Source organism: Panthera uncia, assembly GCF_023721935.1.
Source record: "Panthera uncia isolate 11264 chromosome C1 unlocalized genomic scaffold, Puncia_PCG_1.0 HiC_scaffold_4, whole genome shotgun sequence".
In the NCBI taxonomy this organism is placed as follows: Eukaryota; Metazoa; Chordata; class Mammalia; order Carnivora; family Felidae; genus Panthera; species Panthera uncia.
In genome coordinates this window covers 69,974,925-69,996,124 of record NW_026057585.1, presented here as the reverse complement: position 1 = coordinate 69,996,124, position 21,200 = coordinate 69,974,925, and the positions used below count along the sequence as shown (strand labels likewise).

The 21,200-nt window shown below is 52.2% G+C and overlaps 3 protein-coding genes and 1 non-coding gene across 6 annotated transcripts; 2 read left to right on the top strand and 2 right to left on the bottom strand.

Moving 5' to 3' along the window:
* Window positions 1-2,573: 2,573 nt before the first annotated feature.
* On the top strand, window positions 2,574-7,570 carry PLK3 (polo like kinase 3). Of its 2 annotated transcripts, XM_049618627.1 has the most exons (15): window positions 2,574-3,174; window positions 3,386-3,493; window positions 3,583-3,699; window positions 3,840-3,969; window positions 4,051-4,138; window positions 4,954-5,049; window positions 5,141-5,339; window positions 5,450-5,573; window positions 5,757-5,848; window positions 6,089-6,182; window positions 6,323-6,406; window positions 6,500-6,662; window positions 6,803-6,932; window positions 7,104-7,217; window positions 7,328-7,570. In XM_049618627.1, the coding sequence occupies exons 1-15, from the start codon at window positions 2,809-2,811 to the stop codon at window positions 7,517-7,519; spliced, it is 2,097 nt and encodes a 698-aa protein (XP_049474584.1). In that variant the 5' UTR covers window positions 2,574-2,808; the 3' UTR covers window positions 7,520-7,570. The 2 variants fall into 2 exon arrangements, with proteins under 2 accessions (XP_049474584.1, XP_049474583.1); XM_049618626.1 differs by having other exon boundaries at window positions 3,840-4,138.
* Window positions 7,571-7,849: 279 nt separating this feature from the next.
* DYNLT4 (dynein light chain Tctex-type 4) lies at window positions 7,850-8,716 on the bottom strand. Its single transcript, XM_049618679.1, has 2 exons — window positions 8,642-8,716; window positions 7,850-8,540 (listed from the first exon to the last, which is right to left on the bottom strand). Exon 2 carries the CDS (start codon window positions 8,527-8,529, stop codon window positions 7,870-7,872), a length of 660 nt encoding a protein of 219 aa, XP_049474636.1. The 5' UTR covers window positions 8,530-8,540; window positions 8,642-8,716; the 3' UTR covers window positions 7,850-7,869.
* Window positions 8,717-9,333: 617 nt separating this feature from the next.
* On the top strand, window positions 9,334-17,877 carry BTBD19 (BTB domain containing 19). Of its 2 annotated transcripts, XM_049618668.1 has the most exons (8): window positions 9,334-10,811; window positions 12,095-12,308; window positions 12,394-12,447; window positions 13,598-13,657; window positions 13,759-13,827; window positions 13,905-14,036; window positions 14,162-14,287; window positions 14,427-17,877. In XM_049618668.1, exons 1-8 carry the CDS (start codon window positions 10,726-10,728, stop codon window positions 14,559-14,561), a joined length of 876 nt encoding a protein of 291 aa, XP_049474625.1. In that variant the 5' UTR covers window positions 9,334-10,725; the 3' UTR covers window positions 14,562-17,877. The 2 variants fall into 2 exon arrangements, with proteins under 2 accessions (XP_049474625.1, XP_049474626.1); XM_049618669.1 differs by having other exon boundaries at window positions 12,095-12,559; window positions 13,576-13,657.
* Window positions 17,878-20,198: 2,321 nt separating this feature from the next.
* LOC125913878 (U5 spliceosomal RNA) lies at window positions 20,199-20,312 on the bottom strand. Its single transcript, XR_007455148.1, has one exon. It is a non-coding gene; the product is annotated as a U5 spliceosomal RNA (small nuclear RNA).
* Between the last annotated feature and the right edge of the window lie 888 nt (window positions 20,313-21,200).

The following is a 21,200-nucleotide window of genomic DNA, read 5'->3' as shown; positions in this document are numbered from 1 at the left end:
GCACAGAGTCTGCTTGGGATTCTCTCTACCTCTCTCTGCCCCCCCCACCCCCCACCGTGTGCTCTTGCTCTCTCTCAAAATAAAAAAATTAAAAAAAAATTTTTTTTAAACGTTTATTTATTTTTGAGATAGAGAGAGACAGAGCATGAACAGGGGAGGGGCAGAGAGAGAGGGAGACACAGAATCTGAAACAGGCTCCAGGCTCTGAGCTGTCAGCACAGAGCCCGACGCGGGGCTCGAACTCACGGACCGCGAGATCGTGACCTGAGCCGAAGTCGGCCGCTTAACCGACTGAGCCACCCAGGCGCCCCTAAAAATTTTTTAAAATAACAAAAAATTTAAAATTCAACTAAGTAAATTTGAAGATCTAATTGGCTTTATTAAACAAAACATGAATCAGGCAGCATCCCATCTAGGAAGTTGAGGGGTCTCTGAGGAGTTGTACAAAATGGAAAGTTGTTATAGGAAGCAGTGTGGGGCAAGAAAGAAGCAAAAGAAAATAAAGAATTGTTTCCTGCAAGGTCACTTTCTCTTAGGAGGAAGAGCAAGGGGTCTTATCATGCAGATCACCTCATCTTTCTTTGGGAGATGGAGAGAGTCCTATACAAGATTTATTGGCACCTATCAGAAAATTCCTGACAGGTTAAAATTTATATTTCTGGGGGAGATTGAAACTGCAATTAGGTTAGGTATTAAGCTCTGGCTTAGCAACTTTGCCTGGCCCAAGTAACACCATTTGAGGTCTGTGGTTTTCTTTTTAACAGAATTAACCTGTCAATACCTTGAACTTGGACCTCCAGCCTCCAGAATTATGAGAAAATAAATTTCTATTGGTTAAGCCACGTTGTGTGTAGTATTTTTTTATGGCAACCGTACCAAACTAATACAAAGACATTTTGCTTTATTTTCCAAATATAAAATTGCAAAATCAAATATGCCTTTTCAAACTACACATGCTTCAGCTCCATTTTCCCCACAGATCTGTCCTTTCTGGCCCACTGCTACCATCTCCCCACTGGAAAATTGTCAACTTGTAGGATAAAAGCCAAACTCCTGAGTATGGTACTTAAGGCCCACCCCTCACCCCTCACTCCCCCTGAGAGTAACTAGAAATTCTCCACATTTCAGGATGTTTGGTTTCTTCCATCAGTGGCCATGAAGGGCAAGGGTAGAGAAGCAGGACTTTGTGGGCCTGATGAAGGATTGGGTGGGCTGGTGACATGGAAGGAGGATAAAATGGAGATGACACTAAGGATAAGGAGACCAGCAAGATGCTGTGGCAATAATCCGAACCAGAGACTGCAACTCAGATTAGGCTGTGAGGGGAACATGGGAAGTGGGTACTTTTCAGAGATGTTTATCTTTGGGGAGATAAAACTGACAGGAATTGGGTACTCAATAAGTATTTATTGACTTTCCTGGCTACTCTTTCTAAAGCAAGCTCTTTGATTACTTTTCTGTTTACCTCCTTCATAACACTTTTCAAAGCCTGCGATTACCTTGTTGGCATACTTGCCAATTGTCTGTTTCCATCAAGCAGAATGTAAACTAAATGAGGGCTGCAACCTTGACCAGTCTTATTCATCCAGTGCTTGGCACTTAGCAGTTGCTCTCAATAAATCTTTGAGGATTGAATGGCTTAATAATTGACTGAATAGTACAGAGTGAGGGCAGAGAAATGAGAGGGAAAGGCCAGGGGAAGCCTGTGAAACTGGAACAAACACTCGAGAGGGGTTAAGACCCCACCTCTCTGTCTCTGGCCCTGGAAAGGGCAGGCATGAACTAGGGGTCCAGCAGTCCAGTTGGCTCCAGAACCACCTGCCCAATTGTCCATAGCTAGATTTGAGAAAATCCAATTCTCATTCTTCACTTTCTGGCCTCTGGCTGCTGACTCCAGGCAGTGGGAGTTTTCAGGGAAGGGGAACAGGGGACCCTACCAGAACTGGAGACCTGTCCCTCAAGAATGTGTAAGAGAGGGTAGCCTGGTTGGCTCAGTCGGTTAGCGTGGGACTTCGGCTCAGGTCATTATCTCACAGTTCATGAGTTCGAGCCCCACATTGGGCTCTCTACTGTCAGCGCAGAGCCCGCATTGTATTCTCTGTCCCCCTCTCTCTGCCCCTCCCAGCTTGTGCACGGGCGCCCTCTCTTTCTCAAAAATAAACATAAAAAAAAAAAAAAAGAAGAAGAAGAATATGGAAGAGGGTTGTAGAAGATGCGGCCTGGCACATAATAAAAACCTTGAATGCTGGTCTCTGTTTGACCACAAAACTTGGCGTGGCAGTCTCCTACCCACCCCTCCCCATCCCAAGCCAGGCTCCGGAGTGTGCAATTCTTCCCAAGCCCTAAAGGGGGTGGCACCGGGCTGCGCCCGCGGGCTCTGGCCGAGGGCAAGGGACCAGCGGAAGGGCTCGCGCCCTTAAAGGGGAGTTTTGGTGACTCCCGCTGGCGAAAGCGAGCGCCGCCCCTGCCTCTCCCTTCCCGCCAGGATTGCTTGTCCATCTAGTTGCCTGGCGGAAACTCCGGATACCCAGCCCCCTTCGGACTTCAGCATAAGCCCCGAAGGATGGGGAAAGAAAGAGACCTCCATTAAAGGGACTCTCGGTCACCAGGGCGTGGGGCTAGGGGTACGGAGAAACGGCTGCTCCCTACATGCTTGGTGCCTACCAGCAGAGTTGCCTCTTTAAGGCTTGGGTAGGAGGCTGGGTCTGAACTTGCGTTTGGTGGGAGGACGAGCTTCTTGGTGACGTAAGACCTGAGGAGGGGCGTGCCTTCTGAGTGACTCGTCGCCTGGAAGGGGGCGGGCTCTTAATGACGAAACTCCGGGGAGGAGACAGGCGTTCATTGATAAAAACGCCGGGCTCCCTCGGGCGCGAGCGCAGCGTAGCAAATCCAGGCAGTGCCACGCGCGGCCCGGGCCTGGCGGAACAGAAACAAGCCGGGCCCGCGCTGCGACTCACCGCCTGCATGGAGCCCGCCGCCGGCTTCCTATCCCCGCGTCCCTTCCCGCGTGCTGCCGCCCCGCCCGCGCCCCCTGCCGGGCCCGGGCCGCCTGAGAATGCCTCGCCGGGACCTGATCTGGAGATGCTGGCCGGACCACCGGCGCCGGACTCAGGGCGCCTCATCACCGACCCGCGCAGCGGCCGCACCTACTTCAAAGGCCGCCTGTTGGGCAAGGTGAACTGGTGGGGTGGAGTGCTAGCGAGGGGCGGGGGGGTCTTGCCGACCTTCTGGACGGCTCCTGCTGGGGCGGGGGCGCTTGTCCTCAGCGCGGGGACGCGGGGACGCTTGTCCTCGGCGCGGGGACGCTTGCCCTCAGTGCGGGGACGGTCTGCGGGCCAGACTTGGCTATCCTGGAGCGCTCTGCCTGATGCCCCCTTCCCAACAGGGGGGCTTTGCCCGCTGCTACGAGGCCACTGACACGGAGACCGGCAACGCCTACGCTGTCAAAGTCATCTCACAGAGCCGCATCACCAAGCCGCATCAACGCGAGAAGGTGGGCCCCAGGCCCAGCGGATCAGGGGTGGGGTGGGGACAGTAGTGAGGGAGCCCTTGAAGGATGACCACCCCGCGCCCCCATTGCAGATCCTAAACGAGATTGAGCTGCACCGCGGCCTGCAGCACCGCCACATCGTGCGTTTTTCACACCACTTTGAGGATGCTGACAACATATACATTTTCCTGGAGCTCTGCAGCCGAAAGGTGAGTGATGACAATGGGAGTGGGAGAGAGAAAGGGGCCTTGAGACCCAAAGCTGGAGCCCTGTCTCTTCCTTCGGCGAGCACAGATGGAGGGAGGGTCAAAGAGGGCGGGCCGGGGGCTGAAGCAGTGGCTCTCTGCAGTCCCTGGCCCACATCTGGAAGGCCCGGCACACCCTGTTGGAGCCAGAGGTGCGCTACTACCTGCGCCAGATCCTTTCCGGACTCAAGTACTTGCACCAGCGGGGCATCCTGCATCGAGACCTCAAGCTGGGTGAGAATCCTGGGCCAGCAGGATTGGGGTTTGAGGACGCAGAGAGAAAGGAGTCTGACACACCTCTTTCCCCCTGTTCAGGAAATTTTTTTATCACTGAGAACATGGAACTGAAGATGGGGGACTTTGGGCTGGCAACCCGGTTGGAACCCCCGGAACATAGGAAGAAGTGAGTGTTTGAGGAGAGGGGTGGCCACAGTCTGTGTGATACAGATGACGTGCGTGACAGACAGTGAGTTTGTATGTGGGAGGCATGATGACTGACTGATGTGTGTGTGTGATAGATGGGGAGGGATGACGGTTGTTTGTGTGTGGGGGAAGGTGGAGGTGGCAGCCACGACTGGTGGAAAGGCTGAGGGTCCTGTTGGTGTTTGAATCCCTGAGACAGACGGGGATGTAAGGATTCTTGGAGATGTTTGATCCTGTGTGTGGCTGGGGGAAGGTGACATAAGCAATGTGTGTGTGAGACAGACGGAGTGTGGGAATAGCAGGACATGACATCCTGTGTAAGAAGACCCTGCTGTGACCATGATGACTGGGTGTGAGTGACAACAGATAGCATGTGTGACAGAGGAGTGTTTTGGGGCAATATGACAGCTGGTGTTGGTGTGTGTGTGGCACAGACCATAGGAGGTGACAGCCTGTGTGGGTGTCTGACAGACGGGAGTGGGAGAAGGAGGAAAGGATCAGTGATGGACTCTGCTGGCCTTGGAGGAGGGAGCTGGGTTGGGGGTCAGGGCCTTCCCCCCCCCCCAACGCCGCCCCCCATCATCCTGCAGAGCAGCTGAGCAGCTGGGCCAGGCGGGTGGGCGGGGACTCAGCTGCCATCTCCAGCATCCATTGTCCCAGGACAAGCAGGAGTTCTCTGGCCTTTGGTGACAGGCAGCTGCTTTGTCTGGACTCACAGTGGGGGCAGGGATGAGGGTGGGGGGTGGCTAGCCAGGCTGGGTCTGAACCTTCTCCTCTCTTCCTACTCCTTTTCAGAACCATCTGTGGCACCCCCAATTATGTGGCTCCAGAAGTGCTGCAAAAACAGGGCCATGGCCCCGAGGCAGACGTGTGGTCCCTGGGCTGTGTCATGTGAGTCCCAGGGTCGTCTACACACTGGTGGGTGCACGCATGGGGTGTACCTTCCACTTTACTCCTGACCCCCCTTATCTCTACCTCACAGGTACACACTGCTGTGTGGGAGTCCCCCCTTTGAGACAGTTGACTTGAAGGAGACCTATCGCTGCATCAAACAGGTTCACTACACACTGCCTGCCAGCCTCTCGCTGCCTGCCCGGCAGCTCCTGTCTGCCATCCTTCGAGCCTCGCCCCAAGACCGCCCCTCAATTGACCAGATCCTGCGCCATGACTTCTTTACCAAGGTCTGTGGCTCCCCGAAGTCAAGTCTGCATATTCCCAGGGGATTCAATGGGGGGTAGGTGACAGGGCCCCTAGGACCTCCCTTCTCTGCTCACATGACTTCCCTCCTCAGGGCTACACCCCCGACCGGCTCCCTGTCAGCAGCTGTGTGACAGTCCCAGACCTGATACCCCTTAACCCAGCTAGGATTCTGTTTGTCAAAGTTACCAAGAGCCTCTTTGGCAGGAAGAAGAAGAGTGAGTCTGCGATGTCAGTGGGTTTGAGGGTATAAAGTGCAGGGGGGCTTGTTACATATATTGTGGGGGCATGAGTGTGAGTGCCTTTGAACCCCTGGAGAGAGCATGTGCCCATTTGTATCATCCCTACAGGAAGCCTGCGGGGTGGGCAGGATACTGAGGGCTATATCTTCCCCCACCCAGGTAAGAACCATCCTGAGGAGCGGGACGAGGTCTCCTGTTTGGTGAATGGCCTCACTCGGACGTCCATTGGCCATCAAGATGCCAGGCCTGAGGTGAGGTACTCACGTGGGTAGTGTTTCCTGACTCACTCTCACCCTAGCAGCTGCAGGAAGCCTGGGATAAAAGAAGCTAGTGAAGCATCTAGCCTCATGGTAGCCTAATTGGCTGTGTGTCATTAGCCAGGCAGGGCTGACCTGGGGTGCCCTGGCTGCCAGGGCAAGGCTGGGCCATGGACTCTCAAGGATTTGGATTTTGAGGACTATCTCACTTCCTTCTCCTACCCAACCATCCAGGCTCCAGCAGCTTCTGGTCCAGCACCCCTCAGCTTGGTAGAGACGGCACCTGAGGACAGCTCACCCCGTGGGACACTGGCAAGCAGTGGAGATGGTGAGGAGCCAGGAGGATGAGAAGTGTTAGAAGTTTCTGGGGCTGAGACCAGGGACCAGAGGGAAGGAGTCAGAGGTCAGTGGTCATGGCCTGTGTCCTGGGGAACTAATGCCTAATTCTCAGTGCCCTGTTTCCTTTAGGGTTTGAAGAAGGTCTGACTGTGGCCACAGTGGTGGAGTCAGCCCTCTGTGCTCTGAGAAACTGCCTGGCCTTCATGCCCCCAGGTGAGATTGGGGTATGGTATGGGTGAATGGTGGTGGGAGTTCTTTGGCTGCCATGTTGGGAACAGATCCTCACTCCTTCCTCTTCCATGACAGCGGAACAGAACCCAGCTCCCCTTGCACAGCCAGAGCCTCTGGTATGGGTCAGCAAGTGGGTTGACTACTCCAACAAATTTGGCTTTGGGTATCAACTGTCCAGCCGCCATGTGGCTGTGCTTTTCAACAATGGCACACATATGGCCCTTTCAGCCAACAGAAAGTAAGTGCTGTTATGGAGTGTCTTGTATCCAGGCCATTGTGCCCAGCAGCTGTGTGCTTCTGCACTTGGGTGTCCTGGGGTCTCTCGGGGAGGGGCATCAGTGCGGGGTTCTCTCTGACCTCTTGTCTCCTCTCCTCCAGGACTGTGCACTACAACCCTACCAGCACAAAACACTTCTCTTTCTCTGTGGGTGCTGTGCCTCGGGCCCTGCAGCCTCAGCTTGGTGTCCTACGATATTTTGCCTCCTACATGGAGCAGCGTCTCATGAAGGTATGTGGACTGGAGTGGGACACGTTGAGGACTAACACAACCTGATCCCTTCCTAATCCCCTTGGCAGGAGTGGCTGGGGGGGCTAAGAGCTAGAGGCTGGACCTCTAAGGGAGACATTAATGGGGAGGGGCCTGACTAGTATCAGACAAATAACCTGCTCCTACTCCCAGGGTGGTGATCTGCCCAGTGTGGAAGAGGTGGAGATGCCTGTCCCCCCACTCTTGCTGCAGTGGGTCAAGACTGATCAGGCCCTACTCATGCTGTTTAGTGATGGTACTGTCCAGGTAAGAACCCCTCCTGGAGTTGGGGGCAAGGTCTAGGAGGCCCACTATGCTGGGGAAAGAAACTGGACCTGGGGCCTAGGCCCTGATCAGTGCTACCCTTCTGTGCATAGGTGAACTTCTATGGCGACCACACCAAACTGATCCTCAGTGGCTGGGAGCCCCTGCTTGTGACTTTTGTGGCCCGCAATCGCAGTGCTTGCACTTACCTCGCTTCCCACCTTCGGCAGCTGGGCTGTTCTCCGGACCTGCGGCAGCGGCTCCGCTATGCTCTGCGTCTGCTCCGGGACCGCTGCCCAGCCTAGGCCCCAACCTGCAGAGCAGGCCTTGACCTAAGGCCTCAGGGCTGAGGCCTGTGCCTGTAAGGCTCTGGCCTTTGCCTTTGTGGGCCTCCCTGTCCCTTTGGTGCCTCACTGGGGGTTGTGGGCCGAATCCCCCAGGGAATCAGGGACCAGCTTTACTGCGGTTGGAGTCTGCCTGTCTCGGCAGCCTCCTACCCCTTCTCCAAGAAAAGCCTGAGCCTTAGTCCCCAGCTAGGGGACGTTATTTATGGACCACTTTTATTTATTGACAGACATTTATTTATTGGGATTGAGCCCCAGGGAGGGCCTCCTCCTGGGATAATAAACCGTTTTTGCATAACTTGGAGGCCTCTTCACTCGTAGTAGAGCCCATGGACCACGGCCACGGCGAAGAGCGAGGCGTTGGTGAAGGCGGCGGAGGCCAGACCATCGCATTCGGTGTCCCAGAGCGCGCGGCTGACCACGTGCACGCCCTGGCCGGCGCGCGGCCCCAGCACCACGCTGCACACTAGCTTGTAGCGCGGGGGACTGATCTCACGCAGGCGCACGCGTACCAACTCGCACAGCTCCTGAGCCAGAGGCCCAGCCTCCATCCCCGAGTAGCACGCGTTGTGCAGCCTCGCCGCCAGCGCTGCCTCCAGGGCGCACTGTAAGCGCGAGGCTTCCCAGCGCTCCCCTGGCGCTGGCTCTGTGCGGTAGGAGGGTGCCACCTGACGCACAGGTGCTAGGGGCAACCCAGAGAAGCTAATCCTTGAGCCCAAAAGAGGAACTGGGCCCAGAGATGGTCGCCGACCCCCAGGACCCACGCCTGGTCCGGCCAGCGAGTTGCGGCGTGAGAAGGACGAGGCTGGGCCCAGCACAGAGCCACGGCGGGAGGCTGGGCCCAGACTTGCTAGTCGGGCCTCTTCAATACTGGGCAGGTGGCCTGGAGGCCTCACCGGTGATAGTTTCAGCCCGGGGTCTTTGGTAGTATCCTCCTCCTGGCGTCCTGGGGGCACAGACCTGCCAGCCATGGACCTGCCGGCTGGAAGACCCACACATAGACGGGGGCCTAAACTGGCCGTCTGTACCACATCCAGTCTTTCACTCCGTGATAAGGGTTTTTACCCCCTAACCCCTTCTTACCTGTGTTTTTGGGACAGGTGAATCAAATTGTCCCCAGCTGCGTGGATTCCTAGGTGCTTAGAGGATTAAGGGCTGTTAGGGACATAAGCGATGCTGCTCAGACTATCATCTTGGGGTTGCCCCTGTCCCCTTGAGCTCCACTTTCCCCTGGGCACTATGGAGGTTAGCTAAGTGAGCTCTAAATAAATACACCTCCTTTTCTCTCTTCCACCTGACTTCTCCAGCAGAAGGGAGATGAACCTCCCCTTTGTTTTCCTCAGCCTAGATAGTGGTGCCTCAAACCCCTAACCAGAGGGAGACACAGACAGACCAACTCCTTCAACCCCACAGATCCTTCTAGCCCCGTGTCTAGAATCCAGGCACCTTCGACCCCTACCCGCTTCTAGGGTGGCTAGCACAAAGATCTCTCCTACAATTGGTTCAGGCTGGATGGAGGCAGGTGACTCAGGAAGCTCCTTCCACCCTCTCCAGTTGGCCTCTGGCCCTACCTCCAGAATTAGTTCTGGGATGAATGCCCTCTTCTCCCGAAACTCCCACAGGAAACTGAGTCAGCTGCAGCCTTTGGACTCCAAACTCTCTCCTAGCTCCACAGCCCTTCCTCACCCAGCTGGCCTGACTGGCAGGCGGGAAGGTAATGGCCCCTTGTGTTGTGGAGTTGCCCTGGGTTACTGGGAAGGCACTCCTGTTTTTTTGGTTTCCTCCTTCCAGTCCTGGCTCTGGCTTAACTTGGAAGTGTTACTACACAGTACATGCTGTGTGCGGGGTGCCTGAGTCATCAGGCAAGAGGAGATAACAGGGGCCTAGAACTCCTGTACTGAGGGGGCAGATGTAGAGAGGGGCTCTGGTCAGAAAGGTATTCCCCTACACCAGGGCTCTTGAGCCACTGTCCATTTCTCCCCTTCTGAAGGCTGGCTCTGAAGCTGTTAGCAAGTTGCAGAGGCCTGGTATATGGGGAGACCTTGAGGCTGTAGGGGTGGCTGTTCAGGAATCAGGATCTTCCCCCACAGGAAGAAGAACGTCATGGCTCTATCCTCTCCCCATTAGCCTCAACAAGGACAAACATTTCCGCTCTCTGTGCAGAGCTGGGGTGGAGTTTGGATGACTTCCTCAGCTCAGGGCTGTGTGCAGGGGGAGGGGAGACCCATTAGCCCTGCTGGTGGGAGCCGACCTGATGCAACAGTGGTGACTAGACTTGGCAGTGAACCAGAGTCCAGCCTCCTGACCCCTGCTGACCCAAGTGCTCTGGAGCTTGTCTCCAGCTGGCCACACCTCTGCTGTGCCCTAGTGCCTAGAGTGCCAACCCCCTAACTGTGGTTGCATTTTAGGGATGCCAGAGGCCATGACGCCTCTGTCAGAGCTGACACCTCCTCACCTGACCTCCTTCTGGGAAGGACAGGACTGCCCCCCTCCCAGACAAGCCAGTCTGGGCCCTGAAAGCTCTATGAGGGTGAGGAATTTCCCTATTGAGGGGGGTTTCCCAGGCCTGGCTAACCTGATCCCGACCCTGTGCGCATGTGAGGGAAGGAGTAGGAGGGTCAGGGAGTTTGAACTCTGAATCCAAGGCAGGCAGGGGCCTGGGTGCTAAGACCCTCTACTAACTTCCGTCCCCTCTGAGGGCTGAAGTTTTCCCTGAGCCTGTGGAAGATGGGTGGGGCCTCTCAAGCTGAGCTCCAGTTTCCGTGGAAACCCACAGGCTTCCCACCCACTGCTGCCTGGGCAGGCTCCCAGCTGGGGCCTCATGCTCTGCCAGCCTCTCTTCCCCAGTCCAGTCTGCTCCACCCTCAGCCTGTCTTGGCCCCTTCCCTGACTCTCCATCCCCAAGCCCAGCCTCTGGCCTCTTCTATTAGGCTCTAATGCCTTCTTAAGGAACCTGGGCCTCTCCTGCCCCATCCCTAAACTTCAGCTTCTCAGCAAACAGGCTTCCCAAGCTCCTGTCCCTCCCTCTCAGGCCTTTCTAGCCTCCTTACGAGCTCCCAGGCCTAGCCAGGCCTCCTGCTCCTGCCCACCTATCACCTCCCACAGACCAACAGACAACAGGTCTCCTAGGCTATTCTGTCCTCTTGCTCCCCTGCCCCACCCCACCCATGGAGACCCCAGGACTGCTTGTGCACGGGGAGGCTGCACCCTTTTCCACAGCACTCCGAAGCCTTCTCAACAATCCCCAATACAGGTGAGGGGGTGGGCCCTGTCTGTGGGATTTCCTTAGCTGGCTCTGCCGGGTCCCATGACTCTGAGGAAGCCTTGGGTACAGAAGAGGTGGAGATGACCCTCCTCCCTGGTGAACTCATTCTGGGGAAGTCAAGTGTGGAGAATGGCTACAGGTTACATCATTCAGTGTCCATGATGTCTTGAGAGCCAGAAGTGGGGGCGGGGGGAGAAGAGGGGGAGGCAGTGGGGGCTGGAGCCCAGAGCAACTGGTATGACTTTGGGCAAAGGCCTTCTTTTGTGGATTTGGGTTCCTGGCAGAGAGGAGCCCTTTGCCCCCTGGATCTTGAGAGATGGGATGTGACTTGAGTCCCTCCCTGGGAGGCAGAGGAGCAGATGACCCTGTTCTGGGAACTGGGGATTCACAAGAGGAAAAAAACTCAAGGGATTGAGCCAGAGTTTCCGGCAGGAAGCAGTTCAAGGGTGCTGCCTAGGGCTCACTGCACAGGATGCTAGTGGTGTCTGAAACCAGGGATAGAATATGGGGGAAGGGCTGGTCAGGAGAACTAGAATGTAGCTTTCTGTCCCCACTTCCTCCCTAAGGGTTGAGGACTCCCATGACCCTACTGCTTTGGGGATTACAGTCTGGTCTGAGTAGTAGGAACCCCTGGCCTTGGACCTGGGCCTAGGAGGCTCCAGAAGCCCAAGCTTCATTTCCTGCCTCCAACCCTCTATGCTGTTGGGAGGCCCAGAGGCTGGGGCCGGAAGTGGTTGTGAAGATGGAAAATGTGGTCTGGTCTCATGATGGTGCGTCGCTGCCATGTCTATCTGCAGCCAGTGCGCTCTGCACCCCCGCTCCCCCACCCCCTCCTGCCTGGAGGAGGCTGAAAAAAGCTGAGTTTGCAGTCTATGGAGGAGGAACCAAGAAGAGCTTCCCTTACCTCAAGAGTCAGGCTGGGGAGAAGAGGGGTATGTAAGATCAATCTTGCATCAGCCTTGGTGTCCCCTCCGTGATCAAGCATAGTCACCTCCTCTAAGACCTGAGGGTTTGGGATTACTATCCCATTTCATGGATGAGAAACCTGAAATTCAAAGGTATAAGTCACTTGCCTGAGGCACCATGGGATGAAGCTAGGACTAGAATCCAGGCCTGTGTGTATACTCCAGACCATTGGCTGGAAGGACTAAGCCCTGTCCCTTATATGACAGATAAGGAAATGAAAGCTCAGAGTGGGCAAAGGCAAAGCCTAGAGTTATATCCAAGACTCTGGCCTCTTCTTCCCTGGCTCTCTCCTTCCCTTCCCACAGTGATGTTTGCTTTGTGGTCGGTCAAGAACGGCAGGAGGTGTTTGCCCACCGGTGCTTGTTGGCCTGTAGATGCAACTTCTTCCAACGACTTCTGGGTCCGAAGCTGGGCTCCGGCATGCCTAGCCCCGTGGTGCTAAGCACTGTGCCAGCTGAGGCCTTCCTGGCAGTGCTGGAGTTCCTGTACACCAACAGCGTCAGGCTGCACCGCCACTCTGTGAGCCTGTTGGGCAAGGGTGTGGATGAGAGAGGGAGGGGGAGGGGCAGGAGACACTCCCTTCCACATCCCTTCTACTTTGCAGGTGCTGGAGGTGCTGACCGCGGCTATAGAATATGGACTGGAGGAACTGCGAGAGGTAGGTTTATGTGGCAGGCCCTTGTCTCACTTCTCTTGCTTCTTATGGGCTCAGATCACACCCGACCTCACACACACTCTGGCCTGGAGAGGAACGTGTTCCAACACAGAAGTATGGATAGCTCTCTGTGTAAATAGGCATTATGTGTGCCTATGTGCAATGGATATGTACATGCCCTGTGTGTGCTGTGGGGGCATATGGCGGGGGTTATGGCTGGTGCCATAGATGCCAGGATAAATCAGCCTTGATCCTTGTTCTTCAAAGAGAGATAGACACATGAAAACTCTTAACCCAGGGGCATAAGAAGTGTGATAAATGAGGGTATATGGTGCTGAGATTCTACAGAGGGTCTCTCTAGTCTTGCCATAGGGGAGAAAGGAAGACTTCTTGGGAGGGGAAACATTTGTGTTAGATCAAGTAGAATAGGTAGAGGTTTGCTCAGAGGGGGAGTGGAAAAGGTGGCATTCTAGTCACAGAGGCACAAAAGGAGCTAGTGAGCCATTTAGTGTGGCTGGACTAAGTGTGAGAGGAGAGAGACAGATGAGACTGGAGACAGTGCTGGGGGCTAAATCATACTGGACCTTAAAAAATTTGGACTTTTTTTTTACTCAGAGGGCATGGAAATTAATTGGAAGTTTCAGGTAAGGGAGTGAGGATTTGGAGCTAAGAGAATAAGTGATTGGGAGAGATGGGAAGGGCTCCACAGTCCAATGGGGATGAGAGGCAGTGGCAGCCCATGACTTTAAGAGAAGAGGAACTGGCATGACCCAGTGCTTTTCTGGATGTGAGAGTGAGAAGGAGAGGTCATGGGTGAAATTCAAGTTTCTGGTTAAAACGAAAAGGTCTTTGAGTCAGGAGTGACACAAGATAAGTGTCCTCAGAGAAGGAGAGTGGATTTTCACATGGCTTTCATCTAGTTTCATTTGTGGGGAATGTGCTAGAAGGTAGACTGCTGGACCCAAAGTAGGCTGCTAGTGTCCAGTCCCTTCAGGCTTGTCAAATCTCAGACCCTGGTGATTTCTTGCCTCTCTTGGTCTGGGAGGTCACCTTGGGCATGTGGCTGCTTAGGAGCCTGGGTGGCTCACTGCTTCCGAGGATGGGGTCTTGGGGGAGACACCTTGGCACAACCCGCTTTCATTTCTGTTCCCAGCTGTGCCTGGAGTTTGTGGTGAAGGTGCTGGATGTGGAACTGGTTTGTGAGGCCTTGCAGGTGGGTGTTCTAGACAGGCTTGCAGTTAGTCCTCAGTGTGGAGGACTGGACTACAATGGTCTCTCCAGCCTCCAACCTGATGGCCTTCATCCTGTTCCTAGGTTGCTGTAACCTTTGGCCTGGGACAGCTGCAGGAGCGTTGCCTAGCCTTCATAGAGGCCCACAGCCAGGTATCGCTCCCCATCTTCATAGTCTCAATCCCTCAGACCTCATTCTGCTCCTCCCTGACCCATTCGTGGACCCACAGGAGGCGCTCCGGACCCGCGGGTTCCTGGAGCTGTCGGCGCCAGCGTTGCTGTCCCTGTTGCGCAGCGACAAGCTCCGCGTGGACGAGGCTGAGCTCGTTCTGGCGGCCAGGAGCTGGGCACGCGTGGGTGCGGTGAGCGGGGGTACTAAAGGGACCCTGGGTTGGCGTGGGGAAGGAGGCTTGGGGCGCAGGAACACGGCAAGCCGGAGGCGGGGCAGGTGCTCCGGACTGTCCAGGCTTAGGGCTGGCGTTCGCAGGCTGTGCTGGAGCGGCCGGTGGCCGAGGTGGCGGCCCCGGTGGTGCGGGAGCTGAGACTGGCTTTGCTGGCCCCGGCGGAGCTGAGTGCCCTGGAAGAGCAGAACCAGCGGGAGCCGCTCATCCCGGTGCGGACGCGGGGAACCAAGCTCAGATCCGCTCAGGGGGGGGGGGGAAGGGGGGGGGGGGGGGGGGGGGGGGGCTCGGCCCAGGGTCTGCCGGGTGAGGGGGTATTGCAGGACTGCCGTGACCGGCCTTCCCCTGCAGGTGGAGCAGATCGTAGAGGCGTGGAAATGCCACGCTCTGCGAAGAGGGGATGTGGCCCGGGGCGCCCCGTGCCGCCGCCGGAGGGGAACCCTGCCCCGGGAGCATCACTGCTTTCTGGACCTGCCCTTTAAGTGACCAAAGGCCGCGGTTTGCAAGGAATTCTGGGCCTGTCCCAAGCTACAACTCCCGACGTGCCTAGTGCTCGGAGCCGACTTCCGCCCCCAGCATGCCCTGCGAGCCGGGCGCTGGAAGGGCGACTGTCGCCCGGCTCTGCGCCCTGTGGGTGGGGCTGTGGGGGTGGGGAGTGGGTGTGGGCTTGGGCGGGGCCCAAAGGCGATTTCCCTTACACTTTACCCTGACTCTACCCTGGCCCTCTGGCCGCGCAGGCCTGCCGCGTTTACTTTTATAATCCCCACGTTTTTCGGCTCAGCTCCTTCTTTAATTCCAGAGCTACCTCCTAGAGAGCACTCTCTAAATGCCCCACAGACACCTCAGACTCAATCCAAAATTGGGCTGCCTCATCTTTCTCCAGTTCTGCCCCCATCGTGTTTCTCATCTCTGTGAGTGTCTAAGCCAGAAACCTGCATCTCAGCTTTGCCTTGTTCTTCATCCTCACATCTGCCTCCCGTGACTTCTGCCTTCTAAGACACTGAAGGGTAGTAAAATGTGCCAATCCAAAATACGCCTCTTTGAGCTAAGGATTATTTTAAGCTGATTATTTTGAGAAAAAGTGGAAGCTCTGGAAACAGAATAGAAGTTACCCTTTTGTAAGGAAAATTTATAATTAAAAAGGGGATCTCCATTAGTAAGGGCGTCTCCTCTGTACCAGGAAAAGAAGGATGATCAACTCACAAGATTTTAGTGGAGAAGGCACCCACTGAAATCTGCTTAACAAGCCTTACCTTATGTACTGTGTTTTTCCTGGTAGCATTCTCCTAACTGTCCTCCCTACACTTTTCTTTCATCCTTAACTGAAGATGGTCTTTCAGCAGGTATTTTAGACCACCTCAGGGAGTTACTCATTTTTCCCTGGGTATCTCCCATGTACACAAGAGGTATACATATTAATAAACTTGTTTTTCTCTTGTTAATCTGTCTTATTACAAGGGTCTCAGCCAAGACTTCATAGAGTAGAAGGAAAATTATTTTTTCTCCCCTATGAGATCTTTCCAGTTGGTTCAGTTCTCTTCACTTTAGTTCATTCAGTACCATGTTAAGAATTAATGCAACAGGCTCTTGCTAGTCTTTCTGCCTCCACACCAGCCATGCCCCTCTTCGTGCCATTTCCCACACTGCAGCCAGACTTAAGATTATCAGCCGTACTACCCTTATTAAGCCCCCAACATCCCCATTGCTCAGACAAAATACACTCTATTTCACTTTCAGGACACTCCGAATTACTAGTGGTTCCAAATGTTAGCAACTCTTCTCTCAACTACCTTTGCATAAAGTCACTGGTTCTGAAGGCAGTAGTCCTCTGGCTGCACAGTCATTCTCTTGGTTACTGATGACTCCCCATGCTACAGATGCAGTTTTGGAGTGATGGTGGGGTCTGGAGCCGATGGCCAAGAAAGAATGGTTGAGTGCAAAAAGGTGATTTTAAAGCATGGGGACAGGACCAGTGGGCAGGAAGAGCTGTATGTGTGTGTGTGGGGGGGTGTTGTGAGGAGTGACTGATTATATACTTAGGGGTTGGGGTAAGTAAAGGCCAGGGGAAGTTTCCAGAAGGACTTTCATATGCTAATCATATGCTAAAGAAGACTCAGGGGCACCTGGATGGCTCAGTTGGTTGAGCTTCCCACCTGCGCTCAGGTCACGATCTCATGGTCAGTGAGTTCGAGCCGCGCATCGGGCTCTGTGCTGACAGCTCAGAGCCTGGAGCCTGCTTTGGATTCTGTATCTCCCTTTCTCTCTCACCCTCTCCCGTTCATGCTCTGTCTCTCTCTGTCTCAAAAATAAATAAACATTAAAAAAATTAAAAAAAAAGAAGACACACAGGATCCTGGAGGCCTTGCTCTTGTCAAGCTAAGATTGTTTTTTTCCCTCTAGCAAAGCATTAACATTAAGACAGTAGGGAGTTCTTGGAGGAATGTTAGAGTTGACCTGCCTCAAGAATTTGTCAAAGGGCTGCAGGTTATGAGGAAATTTAATTCTATCTACATTTCCTTCTGCCTTTGTTTCTCACATCACTACCTTTTTCATTCATTACGCCCTTTGTCTTCCTGAGGATCTGAATCTCCCTAGACAAAGATCCCTGGGATTGGAGTGGTGCCTTATTCATTTCTTGTTTCTCCAGTCTCTGTCACATAATCAGTGCTCTGCAAATGTTCACTGATGATGTTATTTCCTTATTTAAATGCTATTTTATTCCATAAAGAGTTTAAAAGAGCTATAAAACAAGATACTATCAATCTAAATTGAGGGACAGTTGATTAGTAGAAAATAGGGTTAAACTTCTGTCTCAGGGATTTTATACAAAAATATGTTGCATATGAATTAAAGGAAGTTATTTGGCATTACTTCTCAAGACCGAAAATGTGGTTACTCATAGTACCACTTCATAAAAGCATTGTTTGGATAATGAAAATTGAAAACAAGCTAGATGTCCTGGTTTAATCTAGAAGACTGGCTAAACTATGGTATATTACAGTGATATAGAAAGGTATCTGTGACTTTGGAAAAAGCTCAGTGCAGATCAAGTAGAGCACAATTCCTTTTGCTAAAAGAAAAGGTAGTGTAAGGGAGGAAAAAGTTCTCCTTGCCCCTCTTAGGGTGCCTGGTTGGGTTTGAAAATTAAACTTGGGAATGCAAGCTGGTGCAGCCACTCTGGAAAAGAGTATGGAGTTTCCTCAAAAAAACTAAAAATAGAACTGCCCTAGGACCCAGCAATTGTACTACCAGGCATTTATCCACGGGATACAGGTGTGCTGTTTCGAAGGGACACAGGCACCCCCATGTTTATAGCAGCACTATCAACAATAAAGTATGGAAAGAGCCCAAATGTCCATCGGCGGATGAATGGATAAAGAAGATGTGGTATATATCTACAACGGAGTATTACTCAGCGATCAAAAAGAATGAAATCTTGCCATTTGCAACTACGTGGATGGAACTGGAGGGTATTATGCTAAGTGAAATTAGTCAGAGAAAGATGAAAATCTTATGACTTCACTCATGAAGACTCTCAGAGACAAAACAGATGAACATAAGGGAAGGGAAATGAAAATAATATAAAAACAGGGAGGGGGACAAAACATAAGAGACTCTTAAATATGGAGAACAGAGGGTTACTGGAGGGGTTGTGCAAGGGGGGGATGGGCTAAATGGATAAGGGGCACTAAGGAATCTACTCCTGAAATCAGTGTTGCACTATATGCTAACTAATTTGGATATAAATTTTAAAAAAATTAAAAAGAAAATTAAACTGACATAGATTAACAGGACAAAAGCATACAAATTTATTTAATATGATTTATGTATGTATGTATGTATGTTTGTCATCTCTACACCTAACGTGGGGCTCACACGACCTTGGGATCAAGAGTCACATGGTCCTCCGGCTGAGCCAGACTGGTACTCCAATATTAAGTTTTAGTGTGCTCACTTCATCAGCACATATACCGATATAAGTTTTAGCAATACAAAAGCCTTCATAAGGAAATGAAGACTAGAAGAAATGGTTAAACCGGAGTATTTTTTTTTTTAATGATTATTTATTTTTGAGACAGAGAGAGACAGAGCATGAACGAGGGAGGGTCAGAGAGAGAGGGAGACACAGAATCTGAAGCAGGCTCCAGGCTCTGAGCTGTCAGCACAGAGCCCGACACAGGGCTCGAACTCACGGAGTGTGAAATCATGACCTGAGCCGAAGTCCGATGCTTAACCGACTGAGCCACCCAGGCACCCCTAAACCAGAGTATTTTTATGCTGGGTTTGATGAAGAGTGGATAGTGATGGAGGACATAATGGGTTAAAGGGTATGAGGTAAGTGTAGTAAATGGGGAAATTTAGCAAAACCTGTTTGGATTCTTCTTGGAGTCCCTTTGACTCTGGAGATAAGGATGACTCCTTGCCTCCAGTATAGGAGGGCACCTCTCACTTGAGGGTTTTATGACCTGTTTCAAGGGAGAAGGGAGATAGGGCCAGGGTGAGATGAGGCGGTAAGAGTGACTCTTCTGATTTCTCAAATTGCTTAAAATATTCAATATGCCAAGATACTATATTTTGGGGTAGCATGTCCTGAACCCCATCAGTAGCACAGTGATTAAGAGTATGTCTCTTCTGGATCTAGGCTGCCTGGGTTTGAATCCTAGCTCCACCACTTTCTGGCTTTGTGACTTGAGTAGGGTAAACTTTCTATGCCTCAGTTTCCTTGTTTTGAAATGGCGATAAAAACAGAATCTATTGAATAGAGTTCTTAGGAAGGTTAATTTTGTAAAGTGCTAACCTTCCTAAGAACTATATTAAATATTTAGATAATATATAAATTAAATATCTAAAAATATTATATATATATATATATATATATATATATATATGAATCCATTCATTTGTTCCATAAGTATTGAGTGCTCATGTGAAAGGCACTGATTTAGGGTCATGGGATCCATCAGAGAATAAGTCAGGTAAATTCCCTGCCTCGAGGAACTTACATTCTAGGAGAAACATACAGCAGACAAGTAAAGAAATTAATGTAGGATATAATTTCAGGAAGTAGTTTGTACTCTGAAAAAAAATAAAACAGATTAAAAAGATAAAGAGTGATGTGGTGGGAGTGGGGTTGTTTCATACAGGGTGGTGAGGGTGGACCTCTGGAGACTCAGGACTGGAGACCTAAAGGATGAGGGGCACAAACCACATGTCCTGGAGAAAGGCATTTGGAGGGGTTTGTGCAGGCTGGAGAATGGAGTGTGTGATCAGATTTACATTAAAACAATTTGTGTGTGTTGTATGGAAGATTGGGACAAAGGGGCGGTAGGGAATGGGGTACAGTCTAAGAATAGTTACAGAGGAGAGTTTTGTATGAATCCATCAAGAGCTCTTCTTGGACCAGGGTGGGTTGCTTGAAGCTTATGCTTTGAATATGGCCATCACTGATCCCAGCTGTAAATTTATGGAGGTCACCAGCCATGACATGGTATTTAGTTAAAGCCAGAGAAGATGCTGGGGTACCTGGGTGGCTCAGTCGGTTGAACAGCTGACTTCAGCTCAGGTCATGAACTCAGGTTGAACATCTGATCTGACTCTGGCTTGGGTCATGATCTCGTGGCTCAAGAGTTCTAGTCAGAGCCTGACAGTTCTGAGCCTGGAATCTGCTTGGGATTCTGTCTCCTTCTCTCTCTGCCCCTCCCACATTCACACTCTGTCTCAAAAGTAAACGTTGAAGAAAAAAAAAAAAGCCAGAGAAAATACAGATAAATGGGAGAATCTGAGTCTAAAACCCAAGGACTCATGTGGTGGGTGGCTAGCTAGCCATATACCCATTTCTCCACGTCTCTCCCCACTGGCTCTCCCCACTGAGATTATAAACTACTTACCTGGCTATGTTATTTGTCCAGCCTTTCCAACGTTTGGCGTCACTAATAAACTAAACTCTTTATAAATGAAGACGCTAGTTATTACAGTGTTAACCCACACCTGCTCTGAAATATCTCCCCAGAAATACCAGAAAAACCTAAAAAAGCACCTCAAGCAGAAATTATACTCACCCACAACTAAAAGTCACAACGTATTATGAAGGCTGGATCTTTCCTTTTCTTAACCATAAAAATAAGCCTCAAAACGAGGCCTCAAAAAATTTGGGTAAAGACTCATAGTTGTTTCTCTCCACGGAAATCTTTAGTAAAAGGCGAAAGATTTATGCGATTTGAAGAGAAACCAGAGCATACCCTCCCACCTTCTCCTGGAATTTCCTAGAGCAAGACAACACTTAGCACACTTATGGTTGTTTAGTGTCTGCACGGTTCATGCTCCCTGCTTGGAATTTCTATAGACCATAGATTTCTAACAGGTAGTATGACCTAAACAGCGCAGAAATCTTGGTGGGGCTGGAACTCCAGCAGAGTGAAACTGGTTTTTCGTGGTGCACCATGGGTATGCAAATCACAGGCGTCTCCGGGCGGGTGCGAGACACCAGCTGTGGCGGCGGGGTGGCGCTAGGGTGATGCCTCCGTAGTAGCTCTGCGGTCCACACGAGAACCCGTGCCCCGTTTGCCCGGAGAGGTAAGGGCGTTTCCCGCCGGTGCCTGTGCCGAGCTCTTTACCAAGGGGTTGGGATTGTTAGTCCCAGTTATTGAAGTACAGCCTTACCGGCAGGAACACCCTCCACCCCCCGCCCCCAGTGCTGGGACCCAAGCAGAAACGGTTGAGCAGAGTCCTCAGGGGCCCTGGGACCTTGTAGGACGCACATCACTACCCCTCCCGGAAGAGATGGCATCCAACTAATATTAAAGGATGGTTCCATCAAAGAAGAAAAGTGTCCTTGGCAGAGAGAATGACGTCTGTGAAATTGTGGAAGGTGCACACTGAAAGTAATTCAGCCTGTCTAGAGTGTGGTGTGTCTGAATGAGGGTGTGAGTCCGGCTAGACACTGTCTGGGAGAGAGCTGGATGATGGCAGAGGCTAGAGTGAGTTGCGCCTGGAAAGGGCTTAGATTTCGTCTTGTCCATGATGGGGAGCCATGAAAGGGAATTTAAGTCAGAGGACTGAGTAGTGTGAGGTACCACACAGGGTGGGCTGCCCCGCAAGGCCTGGGACTTGTCTCGGAGACTGGAG